The sequence below is a fragment of the Etheostoma cragini genome, chromosome 21 (assembly GCF_013103735.1).
Source record: "Etheostoma cragini isolate CJK2018 chromosome 21, CSU_Ecrag_1.0, whole genome shotgun sequence".
Taxonomy (NCBI): domain Eukaryota; kingdom Metazoa; phylum Chordata; class Actinopteri; order Perciformes; family Percidae; genus Etheostoma; species Etheostoma cragini.
The window spans coordinates 2,417,721-2,438,875 of record NC_048427.1 but is presented as its reverse complement, the minus strand read 5'-3'; the positions used below and the strand labels follow the sequence as shown (position 1 = coordinate 2,438,875).

Genomic DNA, 21,155 nt, shown 5'->3' with positions numbered 1-21,155 from the left:
CACTCTGTGTCCATTAACTCCCATTTATTTATTTATATATATATATACTGACCACCAGGTCAGTCAGGGCTGCCGTACTCACTCACTGCCTTTGGGCGGAAAAAACAGTCACTCCACTCTTTGCAGCCGATAGTCATTCATCAACCAGTGGATTATAAAGCCCTGCTGAGGTATCTGGTGATGGCTGACACATTGGCAGTGGGAAGCAGCGTTGTCATGCCAACTGCAAGGGGTTTTAGCCGTCTCAACGTCAGCCGCTGAAGCAGCTGTTAGTGGGTGGATTAACAACTATTACCGTGTCACACGACAAGAGTACGGATGGCCTCAGGAAACATCTGAGTCAACATAACATCAGTCCCGGCCACACATATGACTTCCTACTGTTCCATCTGATCACACACACACACACACACATCACTGAACAAACCTAGAAAATGTATAAAGCAGCAGCAATTGATGCAAATAAATTTATTAATAAAATGATTAATAAAACACTTTTCATTATGGAACATTATGGAATGCATTTATACAGAATACATTTGCACAAAAAAATAACAACAGGAAGGTTCCCTTTTGAATTGGTCTGGATATTACAGAACATTTATGGTATGTAATCAGAGATATGCAAAATATAAACGTATTATAAAAATAAGGCACATACGGAATGAATGGTGCTTACATAAACATTTTTGCACAAAGCCAACGTATGGAATAAATTATGGAAAAGAAACGGGCGGGACGGGCTTGTTAGTAGTAGTTGTGTTGTTGGAAAAAATTAAAGGGGAGAACACAATGGCACAAGTCTCTCAGTGGTAACGTTCATATTTGATAATCTTTTAGACCCATTCATAAAGAAGTAATAAGGAAAAACTTGTGATTTTTTTAACTTGCCACCAATAAGCATTATGGAAAAGTAATATTTGCTGATTCAGTTTAAACACCACAAAACAAATCATTAAAGGACAAATCTGATGATATTCCATATTCCAACAGCGAAATAACAAAATAAAGTATTGTGAGTCTATAAAAGTCTGATATATCTTCTTCTTCGGTGCCGTAGAGCTCCATTGTTATCACAACATGAGCCCCACTGTTGCTCTGGGCGACATGTTCCTTCATCACCATGAACACCCACACACACTGTAGTTTATTTGGACTCAATCCCCCACACACCCTGCTGCCACAAATAATCCCAAGAGGACCAAAGGTGGATTAATCCGCCGCTGAAAATAGTCCCCAACAAACGCACTATTAGCTCCTGTTTGAGTCACATTTGCTAAAAACTACAGTGACCAGCTATTGAACCTTTAAAAAAAATTAAATATTTACTTGTGTGCAGTTTTTATTTTTTAAAGATTTACGTCCATAGTATATACATTTCAGGTAATATACTCAGCTTTTTTTGTTACTGCATGATAATCCTATTGTTCGACATGTCTTGCTGGTGTCTTCTTGGTGGTGTAGGATGGAAAGAAGAAGAAAACCAACAAATAAATAATAGAAAACCTTCACTGCCCTGCAGGACGGTACAGTCATCCAAACTGAGCAAAGTAATTTGACAGAGGAAAGAAAATGGAAAAAGGAGAGAGGGAGGGAGAGAGGAAAAAAAAAAAGCAGAGGGAGTAGAAGAGACGATGCCAAGCGAGGCTTTGTTCACGAAACCCCCTTTTGGCCTTAAGAAAGCAAGGAGAGAAGCGCTGAAGTGAGAAGTGACACGGAGTCCATCCTAATGATGAGCGGAGAGGAGGAGAAGCCCACTGGGAGATTACCATGCTGAAGGATATGAAGAGCTGCAGTGTTATGGTCCACACACACCATAACACTTGTGTGTTACACACACACACACACACACACACACACACACACACACACACACACACACACACACACACACACACACACACACACACACACACACACACACACACACACACACACACACACACACACACACACACACACACACACACACACACAGCTCCTGAGCTGCTTAGAAAACCATCTATTAATGCTACCAATTTCACTTCCCTAGTCCACACTATGAACGCACCAGTTTCCCCAAAGAAATCTTTCTGCATAAGTGTGTCGGGACAAAGACAGCCACTACAGAGCAGCGAGGTACAATTTGCTTCTTCAAAAAACTTGCTAATGATTACAATACTCAGGCAAAACTAGAGCACCGTTCTACGGGTGGCTAAAGTGATTGCGAACTAGTTGTTTTCCCCCTTGCTGTTGAAGTAAAGTCGACATGAGTGGCCTCTGCCTCCTGAACTAGGCCAGACACCGAGGGAGCTCCGATTCATCACCCTGGGCTGTCGCTCCTCAGCCCACACTCAGTGTTCTTTACTTAGTCTTTACTCCGAGACAATACAGCCAAGTCTCTGTGGGTAGAGGAATGACAGAATTCTGGTTTTCTTCACCCTACGAATTTACCGTCACGTTATCCCGATGAACTTAATATCAAGCAAACTCAGGTAGGACTACTGCAGTTCATTTCAGCATTATATGACCAAAAACATTCTTCTACAGATCCATTCCTTTCAAATTCAACAATAAGGATGTTTTGTGCAAAAAGGCAACAATTCATTTGGTGTTCTGGAGCTTTCGACCACATCACATGATCTTCATTAGTGGTTGAAGTTTGTCCAGTTGTCATTAAAATCTTTGCTGGGAAAATTAAATGTTTTCTGAGCACCAGAGGCTTTTTGTCCATGTTGGCTTTAAAGCTAAGTTAATTATTCAGCAGGGAAACAGCAGATGAGAAAACAATCTCACCCAGGTTAAATAACATTTAATGTGTCATTTTACGATGATATTGAACCTGGGGGACATAGATTTGTCCCGAGCAGAGTTTGCGTGGGCCTGGCTGACTAGCGTGTTAGACACAGTAGTGTAGTCTAATGTTTGGTAGTATACTGTATACTGTACTGTAAATATGGGCATTTCATAGCGGGGGCTCTGGGTGTCCTCCCTCAGGGAAGTTTGGTATACTGTGTTTACCTGCGTATCACGTAGACTACACCACTTGTTAGTTGTTACGTGTTAGCTCCACATGCTATCTTGTGGAGAAATTGTTTTCTTAACTGCTGTTTCAAAGGCCAAAAATGAACCTTTAAACTCCGAATAATTAGGTTGGTTAACGAGCAGCAAACACCTTACACGAAAACAGATAATTATGCCTTATGAACTCCATCTGTGGATGGATATTAAACTTAGCCAGACATCCCCCATTTCATGAACTTCTGTACTGCCACACATTTCCTTGCAATGGCTAGAAAAATAACATATTGCTAACACTAACCAAAGGATGAAAACAGAGTGAAAATGTTGAACACAGCTGTCAGCTTGTGAAAACAGTACAAACCGATCTATGAGTGTTGTTGAGTGCTGATGATTTGATTGGTGTGATTTGGGTTTAAAAAAGAACAGTGAAGGGAGTTTAGGTTGAGCAGATGAAAATCAAGTCTCAAAACAAAAAGCCGTTCACAACATCAGAGAAGGAGGTAAACTAGGACAGCAGTCTGATTCCAGACTTCACACCCTGTGAGCCTCTGTCTTCACTCCTTCACTGTGGCCAGCGGCCAGGCTCTCAGCCTCAGAGCCAACAAGACGAGAGCTCAGAAGAACTCAACACACGCACAGTCATACTCTCAAACTCTCTTTCTCTCTGATGACGCGGATGTTTGTCAAAGGAACGCTACAATTCATTAGGCTATTCACTCAACACAAAGACAGCAAATGAGACTATGTTCAGGAGCTGGAGTTCACGTGGGATTATACAGTACTGGCCAACAAAACTCTGCTGCTAAACTAGAGTTATTCAGTTTTAGTTGTAGCATCTCTTCTTATATTAAATGCAGTATAGTGCTGTCTCATGAAGTATATTCTAACATTTACTATATAGGCAGTATTATAGTATATTATAAAAGTACACATTGCAGTAGAGAGTATACAAAGCAGGATTTAAATAGATTTTGAACACTTTGCATGTAGCAGGTTGTGATGTTCATGGTTATGTTCAACACATCCTGGTCAACATCTTGTGACTAACAAACTAACAGTGAATTTGGAGTTTGTGCCTCAGACACTGACTGAACCACTGAGTCACATGTCGCTGTTTTCATGTGTAATTACCATGTAGGGAGGTAAGCGTTTACTTAAAGGTGCTGTACGTAGGATTGGGAAGATCCAGGACTTAGCCAAAGATTGAACATCAACAACATCTCAGTCCCCGCCCCCCGCCCCCCGCCCCCCTTCTGCTAAAGCCCAAGTGGTATCCCAAGCCCCTCCCCCCCCACAAGGGAAAATGAATGCGTGTGCTTGAGCAGTGATATACACGCAGTTAGCATGGTTGCAAAGTGCACTACAGGCTGTAGGTGGTGCCAGAGAAGTCAGATTTATTTTTAAATTACCTGCTTTATGTATTTCTACTCGAACATAGGGTCAGTTTCCGCAAATATGACAGAAAGCTAGTTTTAAAAGTCTTAACTACATACCTGCATCTTCAATTTTAGGAATAATAACGTAAATATAATATGTGCTCTAAGGAATAATTCCTTAGTGCACATATCAGACAATGTTTTTTCTTCTAATTTGTAGCAGATCTTCAATCAAGTATCTTAGAAATCATAAATAAATATTATCTTACTTCCTGTTTTCAGGGTTTCACTATTAATGATGCTCTGCCTCCTATACACGGAGCTGCGCAGATTATAAATTCCCGTAAAGCCTTTGGATTTTTTTTCCTATCATGCAATCACTGGTTCAGAGAACAGTTGCTGCATAATCTCCATTCCCCTCGACTATCACAATATTCCATCTAAAATAAAGTAAATATTGCACAAAGCAAATCATTTGTAATTTGGATTCTTAAAAATAAAGAACACCACATGGGTGGATTATCCTGTAGTGCATATTATAAAACCTGTTTAGCTAGTAGCATCTTGCATGTAGGCGCATTGTACACTTGCTGTTTATAGTAACATTGCATCTATTAAACAGGTCAAATTTGGCATGGCTTTGTATACATTATGGATCCAATTACCACAATCCTCCTACAGAGCTGCTATTTAAATCGTCACATTATCAGCCGCTGGGAAGAAAAAGAAAAAGAGAAGTGAATCATCTTCATCATCCCGGCCTGGTTTGGAAATCAGCTGTCACTGTTTCATTTCTTTTTTATTTGGCCTGTTTTAGTTGCCAGGAACAGCCAGGATGTAACCAGATCGGCTCTTGGTGAAGTCTGGCTGCAATTGGCTGATCTTGGGCTCGACAATGACCGTGCACTTCCTCCCGCTCATGCTGCACTGGATGGGACTCACGATGTTCACCTGCAGCTTCCTCTTCTCACTGCAAGAGGAAAATAAATGATGGAGAGACAGAAAGATAGATTATTGCACATTTTGTAAAGAAATCATCAGGGAACAAACATTCACACATACAATCAAGATGGTTTATATATTCTCGTTTCTGCAGCCCTAATGTATAAGCAGCTTTCCTCAGTGGCTTCACATTACATTCAGTCATAGTTTAATGCACAGGGATAAAATATGTAGATCCATTAGTGACCCGATCTCTCTCTCTCTCTCTCTCTCTCTCACACACACACACACAAAATCCACTTTGATATGCCCAGTCATAGTGTCCCTCTCTCTCTCTCTCACACACACACACATTGTTTGGGGCCATAATTCATGCTTGCTCACACACAAAAACTGTACTTTCAAATAAACTCAATTAATTCTTACTCATGAATCCTATCACATTATTACACACATACCATTAAACACTTTACAGCAGTTGTGTCAGACTGAGACTAAGATTAATCTTACTGTTTATACTAAGCAAGGAAGACTTTGTTTGCAAATGAGATGGAAAATATGTCTAAGGCCATGATCAGACATGTCTTTTTTGACAAGAAAGAATTGACTAGGGATCTTTTTTAGTTCAAAAAGAAAGAAAGAAAGAACGCTAGAAGCGTTTTGGTTCCAAAAAGCAGCTACGGTTGCAGAATCCAAGACTGCTGCGTGGAGCGGTGCTAGATGAAACAGCGCTAGAGCGATCTAGAGAATATTAGGTATGACAAAGGGAGTTCCCTAAACAACGAGCACCCGGTCATATCATATAACTCGCTCTGATACCTTTTCCATTTTCCTCCTGTTTTTATGTAAACGACAGGTCTCGCTACTCCACTGGGCAAAAAAAAGAGCTTGATGTATCAGAAAAGTTGAACTTTTGGTGCGCTGATCTGCAAAAAAACCCCATTAACAATGGGGTTTTAAATCACGGTTCACTCCCCGGGATTATAATGTAAAACAGATGACAACAGTGAACTGCCAAGAAGAGAAAGGACAGTGTGTATAGAGACCTAAACCTTAGGATAAGGATTATATTAAGATGTGTTACAGTTTGTTTTTGGCTCCGAGATTCTCCAACAGATATTAATCAATGATTTGACACAAATTGAAATGATTCAACCAGCTGTTGTTTTTGATCCACTGGACACAGAGGTTTAGCTAAGGGCTAACAGCTGTAGCTTTAAATTTACCTTACATATGTGGTGTCAAGACTTCTCATCTACTCTTAACAAAAAAAAGTACAAGTGGATTCTCCTAAAAAGGTGCAACTATTCCTTCAAAAAAGGACGGCCATTTCAACAGAAAAGTGTTGGAGTTTAAATGTTCAGTTCCTGATTGGCTTACAGCTTTGTTGAAAACAAAGTGGGACAGCAAGAGACATTTAAGGAGCAATTGAATAAAGCCACAATAAGTTTAGGGTCACCTTTTACATTCATCACACATCATATACAATTGTTTGATCTTTGATAATGTATGTAGGAGAGTGTGACGCTGTGATGATACAGGTGTGTGGAAGAGAATGATAGTATATGTGCAGGATTACGCTGCTCTATGTTCTAAAACCCTCTCTGTGTGCATGTTTCAGCATGTAAACTAAGAAAATGAAGATGAATAACAGAGAGGAAATCAAGCAGCAGCCCTGTTGAAGTAATGATCCATATGGCGTTGCCGGGCTTGATTGGCTTTTAGTGCCTGTCACGTCTAGTTAGACCCTTTCTGGGAGGATGGGTGCTAATCGTGCTTTGCCTCGTTTGCTCTTCAACAGGATCGATGACGGGACTCAAAGAGTGAGAAGTTAAGACTGGTGTTCAGAGAAAGAAAGAGAGGAGGAAAATGTAATGTGATGTAAATGTGAAGGGGAATGAGATGATGAATGTGATAATAGCCCTCTGGCTGAGAGCGAGTAAGAGGAAGATGTAATGTAAATGTGCTCACAGAGGAGGGGTGTTAATATACATGCGTTTCTTTCTGTCCAGTAAGTGCTCTGAAAGTCACTGATCGTGGCTGCCTGCTAAGTTCAGTTCCTGATTGGCTTACGTACATGCTCAGTGGGACAGCAAAAGACATTTTATCTACAAGGAGCAATTGAATAAAGCGACAATAAGTTTAGGGTCACAACAAACAAATCCATTAAGTGAAATCACTGTCACAGTCACTCATCTCCTTCCCTCAAATCTAAAATTAGGAAATGAGTCGTGAACCTGATGACACCGACTTGTTGCGCAACAAGAGTAAGTCATAAACAAGGAGCAAACGGCTCCTGCTGCCCACGCTGCACTCCTCTGCAGAATGTGTGCCTTTCTGTATGTCGGCTTTATGCAGAGCGCAGAAGCTCAGGGTAGCACTGATGCTGGTTTCCATGGCAACCCCCTGTGAACTGAACTCCCCCATCTGTCATGGCTGCCAGCCAGCCAATGGTACTCTGTGTGTTTGTGTGTGTTGTGATCAGTCTCCTTTTTCTGAGCGTCTCTCATCCTGTGACTTCTCCATCTCACTGAAATGCCAGAGGGGATGCTGTGCTGTTCTTCTCGTGAAGGGCGAACAGGGTTAGGCTCACATTCACAGAAATATACCCACACATGTACAGACACACACACACACACACACACACACACACACAAAGTGCAACACACTCTTACAAAGCTTCCATCGGATACACCAAACAGGTCTTTGACAACTTTCTGATCCGTCTTGGCCAAAGCTCGCCTCTGAATAAATACTCTGGCATTACAATGAAGACCAATAAAAGGCTTAAACTTCTGAATAGAAAACATGATCAGTTGAGTCTTAAGGTCATTGGCTGGCCTTTCCTATCAGGATCTGGCCTGAGCCAGTCAGAGCCTTGAGGGCAGACTTAGTCCTCCCATGGATGGTCTCTCCAACTGGAAAGTCAATTCTTTCCTTCTCCCTACCCCCATTCCCTTTGTGTGTCTTTGCCCTTAATGCCATGAGAGTCCAGGCACACTTGTTTCCAAAAGTATCTCCTCTTTACTTGGAAGGATGGAGGATAGGAGGGAAAGGGGAAGAGGAGGAAGAGGGTGAAGATAAATGGAATTGAAACAGAAGTAAAAATAAAAGAACAAAATAAGAGAGGCTCAAGAAAAAGATAAAGCAACACTGCGTAAATATTTCATTGGTGAGTGGGTACAATCTCCTGAGAGTGGAAGTGTGTAACGCACTACCACTGATTTGGGTAAAACAGGATTGTTTTTTAGGGAGGAAATCTTTTCTGGCACTCCTCTCTCTCAAATTCCACTGATTTACGGAGTTTCCTGATGGACAGAAGGCTTTACTTAGTCAAGTCATGCTAATTGCTAACTGTAGCTGCCGTCAGCTCAGTCGAACAGGCAACAGAACTGGGTTTAGCAGCCTCTACAGACATAATGGCAAACAAACAGTCTACGATATAGAAGAAGTTAAGAAGAGAAAAGATGAGAGAGTAAATCTCAAACTGCCTTTTCGTCGTTAGTGAGAACTTGGCAAAATGAAAAGCCGCCAGACTTCGAGCTGGCCATCTTGCTGTTGGACTAGTAGGTAATATTAGCTGGATTGCTAAGTCTTGTGTTGTTTCACTTGAGATCATGAGTAATGTAATCATTACTAATGCATGTGTACAGCTGTTTGTATGTACGGAGCATAAGTGGGAAAATACCAATGTTCCACAATGTTGCTTCAAAGGATGGTGAAAAGAAAGAGATTCACTGGAAAGACTACTCAGAGAGTCTGGGTGCTGAAAGTTTCAGAGTGAAGTAAAGTGCTGAGAAATGAGAACGGTGGAAGAGAAGCTGGAGAGGACGAGCCGGGCTATTTTCAGGACGCAGAGCCAAGATTACCTCCAGGCTTTGAAGCCACCCAGTCCCACTTTGAGTCATCCCTCTAATAGTGTACCTGGCTCTTCCCCAAGCTCTCTGCTGCTGAAAAATAAATGAACGATGCATGTGGGGGAGAAGAACTGCTATGAAGACTGAGGACTTTGAAGAGGTGATCAAAGTTTGATCTTTCCGCACTTTTAACTATGATGACAGAGACGTTTTAGGAGCTACTGAAGGAGCAAAAAAAGAGTTGTTTCCAAATTATGTATTTCAAACTCATTCCTGCTCTTACAAACCGTCTGTTATAAAAGCTTGAAGACATGTAAAACTAAACCTACAGTATAACCTGATTTAAACCCACATGTGGTCAGAGTGCATCAGGTAGCATCAGACCCAAGACCAGATAAGAAGTAGAAACACAGCTACTTTTAAACATTATCAAAGACTTGGATATCCACAGGCTTTTACATATGCGCACACATCAACTTTTTCAAAAAGCTGGTTGAAGGAATGTAAGAGGGATGCTGTGTTGGCACGGTCCAACAAGTTTGCCATCGCTAGTAAACTTAGAAGAAAAATCATATTTTTTAGGGGTGAAAAAAAAAAAAAAAAAAAATCAATTCTTAGATGCATCACAATTTTCTCTAGAACGATTCGATACTGAATTCTGATAAATTAATAACTGATTATAATATATATATAAAATATTTTTATTTTAAAGTTACTGTCTCCAGACATGTACAAATCAGAAAACAGAGTGACTGAAAGAGGATGGGATTATGGACAACAACAACTTAGAGTTTAGGCAAGAGTGCAGAAAAAACTAAGTTTTGTATAAATACACATGATCTAATAAGACATGCATAAAAAAACACATGTAGGCTGTTCACCTACTTTATCACATTACATCTGACAACCTCATGTTTCATGTTCTAAGAAGCCAATTCTCCACCTTTAAACATGACTGAGTCTCTGACATGGACGGTTAATGTAGAAGAAGGTGACCTTTACATGATCGCATGTTGAAAGCTTAAGTATGGGATAACTACAAAATAAAAAACCTCAGTACACACATTTCATCAAAAAAAAAAAAAAATTAAATCACGCATGGAAATGTACATATGTATTATATGTACGTATTATTATTCAATACATATAAAAATTGTTGCATTGAGATGCATCAATAATTGGTTTAGAATCAAATCGTTGGTCTCAATATAAGTGGAATATTCACCATTATTATCCATGTAAACAGTTTAGTTGGAATATTCTCTTTTTTAGGAATAAGGGCAAACCCGAAATATATTGTGCATGTAAACATAGTCAGTGTCTCCACACACAGCGCTGACCAAGTGATGCCACTGTCTTTGTAAAAAAACAAAACTTCAGTTTCCTCACATCAATATTTTAGCTTGTAAGAACCACACTGAGATCAAGAAAGAGTGTGAAGAAAGTGTGTGTGTGTGAAGGTCAGACACAATGGGGCAGCACTGAAGGAGCACACACTGACACGCCATGCTGCCTTTATGATTGGATGATGGATAGCTAGGCTATTCTCTGACTCCGTGTGCACATTACACCAATATTTTCAGCAATCATTTGATTTGTGTCTACACAAACATTTGTCAGACACAATCTTTAAAAAAAAAAAAACAGGATAAAGGAAAAACCACAGGCCCAATTTTCATGGAATTTAGGGGAAAGCAGAGCAGGGGCCAGAGATGAACCCATTATATTTTGGCCTTGTCTGCGCTTGTAGTTAACATGCTGATGTTCAGAAGGCGTATTATTTACCATGTTCACTATCTCAGTATAACATGTTAGCATTCCAACATTTACTAATTGGCACTAAACAAACTGGGGATGTAATTTTGACATGACATGCCCTAGATAGAAAGTCAAATGATCAATAAAGTTATTACAATTCATACTGAGATTAACATTAATGTACTGTATGAACCAAATTCCATCACACATAATAAAATAGTTGCAGACATTTCAATCTTAACCACAAAAAGTCAGGGGATCACCAAAGTCTGGAAGATTCATCGTCTGTACAAAATCTTCAGCCAAGGTCTTCTACAAGATTCTGGAGCGTGGCAAACAATGACTAGTGTATGTTTAGAAATTTGAGTAGAGATGGTTAAGTACAAGATGTTTTAATGCAGCTGTTCTAAGTCCCCGTTTCTGTATCCCAACACTCTTCCTACATTTCTTTCTTCCTTTGTAGCCACCCACTTAACATATATTTGCATTTAACACCAGACCTTACACAGCATATCTCTTCTTCTCACTGTCACACCCTTTCTGTGTCTCACATGGCTCCATCACACTTCCCACATGCTCCCGTGTGCTACATTCACACCAGAGAGGAAACGGAAAGATGCACACAGAGCATAGAAAAACACAAACCGGCATCCCACTGAAGCTAACTGAACAAGGTTTTTTGAAGGTCACGTTCCCCTTTATTTGAAAGTGACAGTGGACGGACAGGAAATAGTTTCACCGCTTCACCAGTCTGGATGGATAAAACTGTTCTGGCCTCATCTGCCCCAGTTTAAAGTGTGAAAACTGCCTAAGAGGCTTTCTGAATGCAGTTCTTTAATTAGCGTCCCCATTCCAAAGTTATACAGTTTTGTTAGTACTGCAACTGCAGATGTGGCATATGAAAAAAAATAAAAATAATGCATGTGAGAGGCAGAGTTTAAGCAGTTTTGATGGCATGATGGGTGTGCTGATTTGAGATACAGTTATTGCAGTCCGATGCATGTGCTTTAGCTCAGTGTTAAAAGAGGGATATTTCAAGAGTGCTGACATCATATCAGTGAAAGTCAGGGTTAACACCTCTTGACTGTAGATCATTTCTGCATTAGGTAATGTTGCACTCTATGGGCCCTATTTTAAACGATCTAAGCACATGGCGTGAAGTGAATGGCACAGGTGTGTTTAGGGCGTGTCCAAATCCACTTTTGCTAGTTTGACGGCGGAAAAAAAAAGAGTCTGCGCGTTGGTTTGGAAAGGTTATACTTAGTGTCATTAATAATTCACAGGTGTGTTTTGGGCGTAACATGCAACAAACCAACCAATCTCCCATTTAGGTGAGTTTGTACCTAGGTGCATTGCTATACTGATGTCGGATTTGAAGTGTTATATTTTTATTTTTAATCTTCTGCATGTACGTGTGCTGCTGTGCTTCCCTGTGTGTGTGTAACAAGCATAGTGTAAAGGTGGTGTGTACAAGGCTGGGTGCATTTAACTAATGTGCTGTTAAAATAAAAATGAAATGCTGCGTTATTGACTTTATTGTTTTATATATTGTTGGTCAATGGCGCAATCACTTCCTGCTGCTGCAAGATAGCAACACGCCAAGAATATACCTGAACACACCTCCCTGTAAGTCCAGCACGCCAATGGATGCAAAGATGGGCACAGGTGCATTTGCTATTTACAATGACGTGGACGCTGGTTGTAAAATCAACAACTGCATCGGTATTAAAACACCAAAGACACCAGAGTTGGGCTTTTGAACCTTACGCTCCATCTCTTCCCTTTCTCATAAATAGTTTCAAAATAACGTACTATCTGCACTTGTAGACCTTGACAAGACAGCTACAAATTGCAGGGAATTAAATGATTAGAGGCAAAAGAAGAAAAAAACCCAAGACAAGATGAAATGCAGCACTGAAATCCTTCTGCAGCAACCATTTTGGGTTATTTCAGCAGATTTGGTGCATCAGATTATATCATAAGGCAGACTTTGCTCCCAGTATTTTTACTAAGCTTTGAAAGTTCAGGGAATCCGGGTATAGATAGCCTTTTTCCCTCTCTCTAATTGTTCACTCCTTTCCTCAGTTGTTGAACTTTTTTCTCATTTTAGAGAAAAAAAGAGCTATACTCACAACAGGAGAGCTTACTAAGTAGGTCATTTAAAGAACGGGGTGAAAATGCACTGACTGCAGAAATGGTATTGATTAAAATGTGTGTAGAAGAGAAAAAAAGAGAAAGTAAGTAAAGTGTGTACATGGAGAAGTGGAGTTCAGAGGTGGAGCTGCCAAAGCGAGGCTTACATCAAAGGCGGCTATAAGCAGCTGAGCATCAGTACTGCTCCAGTCCTCCGCACCAGACAGAGAAGAGAGAAAGATCAGCCGCTAAACCGACTGGTTCATCGTACTCTCAAACATGAGATTGTCCCATAAGACACATTTGACTTAACTATATTTTTACTGCCCGAAACTCCCATGAGGCTCCATTTGAAGCTGGATTACACATGAACAGTAAACCCAAGCCCTTCTTGTTAGTGTGCTAAGCTAGAATCATGCACAGTAAGCAAGACCTGGGGTGCCGCGGTGGCTGAATATCACGGTCCTGCGAGGTGTCTGGAATAAAAAGCCTTTTGTGATCCTCAAGTGCAAGAGCATAAATATTTAATACATTTATTTACCAGTTTTTCGGTTTTGGTTGAAATCTCTCAAACTGAAAACATACAAAAGATTTAGCAGCTGATGTGTTATCTGATGAAAACTGTAACTAACATCTACTGCATTTCAGATGTTAATGCCTGTTAATGTTTTTCTTAAAGACAAAATATAACTTTTAAAGACTTCTGAAAAGACTAAATTTAGTCTTAAGGATATTAATGAATTAAGATAAGACAAAAATGTTTTCAGGCTTTCAGCTGATTTCCTTTAGAGGAGACACAAATAGTATAAAATAATTTACTGCTATGAATCTTTTCAATTTATTCAATTATCAAAGAGTCATTTTGGGGTGTTTGTTTGAAAAAGCTGTTCCTTTGCCACATTCTGCAATACAGTGCGGCCACTAATTTAAAATCACTTCACAGCCCAGCGCTGTTCCAATCAAGACATCCTGTGGCCACAGCCCATAATTCCTTGCAATACCCTTGAGCAGAGCAGAATATGGAGTAGATGGCAACATTTGGGCTGACCACTGTTAGGTTGTCTACATGGCATCTGGAGGTAAACCCTCCCCATTCCCACAGGACAGCGGGATAATAATGGCTATCAATAACAGCTACTCGTGCCAGCTGTTGTAAGGAGTCCAGTGTTCACAGATGTCCTGGTTAAACAAAAGGACACACTTCTTACCGCTAGGTCTCTCTGTTTAAGAGATCAGTGGGAGATGAAACACAACCGGAAATGTACAAAGCAAATGCCTCCATCTCTAGGGGATGCTGTAGTTGCTCCACAGATGGTGGAGGCTAACTCACACTGCAGAGCCATAATGGCCACACAGCAGGAGAGTTAAACCAGTGTGTGTGTGTGTGTGTGTATATGTGTGTGTGTGTGCATTTGGTCAACTGTGTGCTGGATCCTGTCATTGTGGTTGTCTTGGTACCGTGAAATCAGTGAGCTAAATCACTGATCAGCTGCGTGTTTGGCCTTTCAGAAGGACTCTCCAACGTCTCGAGGCTGAATGGAGTTTAAACACATTAGGTCAATCAATAAGCCGGAGCACACTGAGTCAAAACAGAAAAGAAAGACAGGCTGCCTCAATTAGTTGCTCGTTACTGAAGGAAGACTGCTCACTTTTCAAGTGGCTACACCTCCAATTCTGCTTATTAAAGGCAATCAATACGTCACTCAAAGGTTCATCTATTACAGGAAGGTTTGAATGTCAAGAATGAGTCACCATCAGGGACGAGCATCTTCTGGTTGGCGCCGGTCTCAGTGTTGCTCCTAGACTACTTTAAAGTGAGTTAAATGAAGTCCAATTCATTTTTTACCATTCACTGCTCCAAGTGCTGGCACCACGTACAGCTTTCACTGCTAGTACTACGACTAGGAAAAGTAACATTAACGTCATAAACATTAGATTAGATACTTTCCCATTATTTTTCAGAAAGTTTATAACTGAAACCTTAAAAATATTTTTTTTTTTCTTAAACTATCTCAAAACTAATAACAATCAATGACAAAACTAGAAGGGCACTTGGAGAGCGCAGACCACCGCCACGGCATCCCCGATATCACAATGGGAATGGAGTGTGAACTTTCTAGGGCTGTCCTCGATTGAAGAAATTTTTAGTCCATTAAGGTTGCTTTCACACCTACCTCGTTTGGTCCATTTAACATGAACCCTGGAGCGTTAGGTCGGATTGTCCGGTTCGTTTTGAAGTCTGGCCTCCGTCTAGACTTGTCTAGTTTTACTTCCTGTCTGTCTGATTGTCCTGCCCCGCCCTAATGTGAGTCACCTGATGTATCACCTGATTCCTCGTTACCTCTTGTATTTAACCTCTATGTTCCCTTTGTCTGACAGATCGCCTTGTAACTTTGTGTAGTGCTGTGTGTCTTCCAGACGGAGCGGTCCATGTTTGTCCTGTTCCCGTGGCATGTCCCCTTAAGTTTTTCCCCGTCTTTGCACCCTGTTTTTTTCTCCTCTTTTTTCCCTGGACCCTTTTAGTATTTTTGTATTTGGCGCATTAATTTTTGCTTTGTGTGTTTTCCTTGGACTTTGGAGTTAATAAATCCTTGTTTACCTGCTCCCGCCGGCCTCAGTCATCTCTGCTATTGGGTCCTTATTCCGCTACATCCTAACTCTGGTCTGCTTAAAAACAGGGGTCTCGGTTTGCTTCCAAGTAAAACTACAATTTGGTTCACTTCAGGTGAGAACGCAATCCAACCCAAATACAGGAAGTGAAGCTAAAATGGAGCATTTAAAGCCTACAATTTCAACCTTGCACACAACTAACTGACTTATATGATTTAAAGGACAATAACTTTCAGATTCAGACGATCTGTCTGTCTGTCTGTCGGTTGCTTCTAAAATATTAGAAACACTAAAGCAGAACCAGAAAACCCAAGATTTTATAAATTTGTTGTTGCTCCATTATTTCTGAGACCAGAAATGTATGCAAGTTTTGGATATTCTGATCAATAAACAAGTTGGCCATCTCAATGGCGTGACATTTGTTTAGTGTTCAGTGCGTTTGACAAAATGCAGCGTGAAAGCAAACTGAACCAAATGAAAAATGCAACAATGGTGCAACTTCGCCCCAGAAATGCACTGAAATAATAGTTGGGAAAGCGCACAAACATTTGGACGCTTTTGTCAACTAATTGATTAGTTGATTTAATTGACAGATCTTGGGCTTCTTTTCCCATTAATATTTCCAATGTTTGGTTACCACATGAACGCAGCACAAACGCTCTGTTTGCAATGTTTGCCAAGAGTTTTAGGTTCCAATGTAATCTCTTTAAAATTTATTTCTCAGTTTCTATTTATAAACCCCTTGTTAAATTTGCCTAGATTTTGCTAAATTTGCCAAAATTTGTCTCCCCCCAGAGTGTAGTGGAGTTTTGTCCCTTTAGCTAGAAGCTCATTTGACCATGTTTTACAGTTTCAAGAGTATTATTTGACCCAGAATACACATTGAATTAGTTCTACTTTATTCTGGAATCAGACAGTTTTGCGCAATAAAACGTAGAGATATATGTATGTCTGTTATGTAAAGTATATCAGACAGAAATATATATATATATTTAGAGACTTCTGAAAACGGCTACATTAAAAGTCCTTTTAGGTTTTTGAAAAACCTAAACTGTCCCTTTTGAAGTCAATCTGTAATGGCTTCTGAACTCCTTTGTGTTGACCGATGTTTTTCTATTTGCTTGACAAAAGTCACAGTCAAAGAATCTCTGTGTGAGCAGCACCAGGTCAGAATAGTTGACTTTCCTTAGGGCTTGACGTTTATAGTGGTATAAAAAGTAAAAAGTAAATGAAAGTAGAGGGGGAGAAAGCAAGGTGAGGTGGAAAGAGGGAGGGATGGAGGTGTAATTACTGAGTGATGTGAAGGAGATAAAATTATGGGAGGATGAGGCGAACGGATGGGGAATGTGGGAAGCAGAATGAATAAGCATGATGAAAACAGGTTAAGTGCGATGGGGGGAGGGGCTAAACATTATTGGCCTGACAGTGGGAGACGGTCTGGTGCTGTTGCTGGGTGGAATATTTGTGTTTAGGGGGAGGGGATGGAGGATTATGGGGGTAAATGCAGAGGTCACTAAAATGAAACAGTCTAACAAAATGAAAGCTGCTACTGTACTGTCCTAACTGTACACCCCGTGTCTGATGATTTTATCCACAGAGACAGTGAGTGCACACACATACTGCATGTATACATTCAGTACGAGGAAAGCTCCCATGGTAATGCTGAGGCAGCCATTCTAAGAGTGTAGAAGATTAAATACAGCTCACACCATCAGATGCAAGGTTTATGTGTGTATATACATATACACACACACACACACACACACACACACACACACACACACACAAACACACACACAAGCACACACCATGTTAAATGTGGCATGGACACACAGCATTTAGGGTGTTCATCCTGAGAATTTTTAATCTAAGGGTACAGATGAATCATTTGTAATAGGATATAAGTAATATGTGTTATAAAATGACCAAACAATGTAATCCCCTGATCCCTGCTCATCTGCACAGATTGTTTATGGACACATGCATTCCTAACAAGTTACAGAACATATTGTGCTTCACACAGCAGCTGTTTCGCAGCTTGTTTATGATGGACACCAGCAACATTTATAATAACCACAATAGTACCTACATTTGGTTAAAGAATTTGGTTAGATTGAAGTAGAAAATGGCCAAAACTGATTCCTACAGTCTCAAACCTGAAGTTGATCAGTTTATGTGAAAAGCAGCCTATCCTCATATTTGAGAAGCTTGAACCAGATAATTTGGGGCATTTTTGCTTAAAAAGTGACAAGTACTTTTTTGCTGATGATTTTTTTGTTGATTCAAGTAATTGATTAATTGATTAATTGACTGAGTTTAAGTTGTAATTCCAGTATCAGTAGCCTACTGGTGACTGACTGCACGGACACTATTTATTAGTCTTTGAATATGTTGATGAACTAAAGAGACTAAATAAAAACAACCTACATTTATTCACACAAAATAAGGTTCAAATAAGAAAATAAATAACTAATTGTTACAAAAACGAGGAGGGCCTAATCTATGACATGAAAGCATGAAGCAAAATTGCGCTAAGCCTTTCATTCAATTTGCACTCGCAATCTGTAATTAGTGTCTGATTTACTAAGACGGAAACTAATTATGACGATCAACAGCTGGGACTGTTTGAGGGGAAGCTAAAAGGCAAAGTTCACAGATGGGATTTGTCTGAGATCAACAAGCTCAGAAAACAAAATCATAATGATACTTACATAGAAATGGTCATTAATGAAGTAATGGCAATCCAAATATTGACAATAATAACTGAGGCTGTAATTAAACTTCAGAGGCAGAGAATTTTCCATGCAAAACTGATCCTCGGAAAGAGTGCAACACTTGTATCTCTTCCCAATAGAACGCATTTGAACTGAGGCTTCATAATGCTCTCCCAGAGTGCCAAATCTGTCAAACGGTCAGAGTTAATTACAAGAGTGCAATTTTGTTCAAATGTATGATGAGATTTCATGCATTATTGCAGTGCTGGAGGATGTGACAGTCAACAGTCAGCGGCAGAGATGACTGCTGTAGAAGATGATACTATCAGTGGTTTTCTCGTCGTTTGGTCTATAAAGTGTTAGACATAGTGACAAATACTCATTCTCAACAGCCCCATGTGATGTCTGGACGTCGCCGAATCCAAATATATATGTTACATTTGCAAAATGTATCCATCTGAGAGGCCAAAGTTTGCTTTAAAAATGACTGGAAAGATGAATCAACAATATTAACAGCTGCGTCATAAAGTAGTTGTTTCAGCACTTGTTCACTATGAAGCTTTATATTCCACCCAGTCGTCTGTCAGGTTTTTCGTGCAGCAGCCAAGCAGCAATTTTCTTGAGGGAGGACCCCACCAATACTGTGTGTGCACCCAAGTCTTCCACAAACCTTGAGCTGTTACTTAAGCTTGTGCCAGTGTCTGTGCTTACTTATGCATAATAATAAAAACACCTGGTGCTATTAGGAAGGTGGATGTCCTTGTGTGTGAGAGAAAAAGTTGTTCGGCAGTGATTTGAAGCTGAAGTGAAAATGTAGGTCATATCAAGCTGCACATTCACACTTTCATTCATACGCAACCTCTGACACATGCTGCACTTTACCAAACCTTTTGATATTATTGCTAATGTGTACTTACACAGTCAGCACACATAAACACATCATTGCAGACCAAACACACACACACACACACACACACACACACACACACACACACACACACACACACACACGATGGCCTGGCCACTCGGCATCCATCACTCCAGCCAGCCAGCCTCCTCCCCCAGGCTGCAGCACAGTGCCAATGTGACGAGCAGGACTCCCGATGGCCCACATAACAATGACACTGAGTGTGCCTATGAGTGTCTTTCATGTGTTTGGGAGAATTTGTGAACTCGCACTGCAATTTGACTTTGCAAATTGGGAGTTATGTAATGACTAGGCAGATAGATAAGGACCCTATGGTGACTGCAACAGAAGACTCCTCAAGTTTTGCACAAAGAAAATGTATTTTCACTGTACTAGTGGAAATAAAATCCTTAGTTTTTGATACCAAATAATACTTTTTGCTTTAAACCTTACTTTGAGAAATGTTCAGCAAAACCTTTTTTTTATATAAACAGAAGAAGCCAAGTTCATAAATGCAAAATCCTGCCTAAAAACAGCAGTTGTGAAGATAACAGATGTTTCGTTTCTAACTCTATATTAGATGCTACGGACACAAAAAACAATGGATAGATGGCCGATATCCTGCTTTAACTGTCTGTAAAGCTAAAATACAAGCTTGTGCTGATCTTCTTTGACACACATTTCATACCTCCATCCATCTCTCTTTCTCTCTAATCTTTATATAATACTCTCATATTTACCCAGTTCTACAATATTTGGTTTTGTTAGCATGTGTCTCTGTTCCTCTGTCTGTGGTCAGGGACAAGAAGTTGCTGTTAATATTATTTCTAGCCAGCAGGGTTATTAATGGATTGCATGCGTATCAGACAAACATGGACCCAATGGTTGCCATGGGAACTGCATCCGCAGCGCCCCGGTAAGGAGGGAGGGGGAGAGAGAGAGCAAGAGAGACAGACGGAGAAGTGGAATGTGAAGTGAAAAACAAGAGGGGGAGGGAGCTGCAGTGGGGAGGGTGATAAATGGAGAAAGAGGAAATAGAGAAGGAGGGATGGAGCAAAAGAGGAGAAGCCCACTTCTATCAGTCGGAAATATTTGATTCAGCAGAAAAGGTGACCTTCGTAAGGAAGACAAAGGCAGTGTGGCTTTCTCTCTTTGTTTTTATCACCTCTCTCTTTCTCATGGTCCTTTTGTTTTACTGTTACGTTAGTGCCATATCCAGCTATTACAGAAAATAAACTTTGAAATATTTGTATAACAATAGTTTTTATTTACTCTTTAGTACTCTCACTGAAGCTAAAACCCTAAGCAACAGATGTAATTCTTCGGAAAAAAAAGAAAGTATAGATAGTCTTCTTTTAATTAAATGGCCATACCAGTGATTTTCTTTATGCTTATGTATTGTTATGTACTTCACATCACAACTAACCATTTGCCAATGTGTTGAAATTTGTGTTGTTTTACCACAATTCCAGGTAGGCATGTGCCAATTTGATACACTAGTATGACGCCAACACGTCTGTAGTCACTCTTACTACTGCAGACTGATCGGAATCCTTAAAGGGTTACCTGAACCACAACAAAATCCAAATTGTTTTTTTTTTTTTGGCAAATCAATACATATATCCATTTTTTTAATCCTCAACCATCTACATCTATTTCTACTTCTAGAATTCATTTCTGCATTGATTGCAATCTCTTCCATGATCTCACCTCCCTCCCTCTTAGCTGACTGTTCCTGACACACTCTCACTAACACTCTCTGTGTTTCCTCTGTTGTCAATCCACTTTTTTCTTCCCCCGAAGCAGGCTGGCTTAGCACTTCCCCAAATCCTTTCTTCAGTGTCAGGAGCAGACG

General features: G+C 40.2%; 1 protein-coding gene and 1 long non-coding RNA gene across 2 annotated transcripts in view; one reads left to right on the top strand and one right to left on the bottom strand.

Moving 5' to 3' along the window:
• Positions 1-4,742: 4,742 nt before the first annotated feature.
• Positions 4,743-21,155, bottom strand: part of myo1d (myosin 1D) — a 93,268-nt gene continuing 76,855 nt past the window's right edge. The window contains exon 22 of the mRNA XM_034859583.1: positions 4,743-5,349. Within this exon, the coding sequence (XP_034715474.1) occupies positions 5,193-5,349 (157 nt within the window). The 3' untranslated portion in view covers positions 4,743-5,192. The remainder of the gene's footprint in view (positions 5,350-21,155) is intronic.
• On the top strand, positions 10,398-17,382 carry LOC117936549. The gene is made up of 3 exons (XR_004654971.1): positions 10,398-10,497; positions 11,663-11,668; positions 17,371-17,382. It is a non-coding gene; the product is annotated as an uncharacterized LOC117936549 (long non-coding RNA).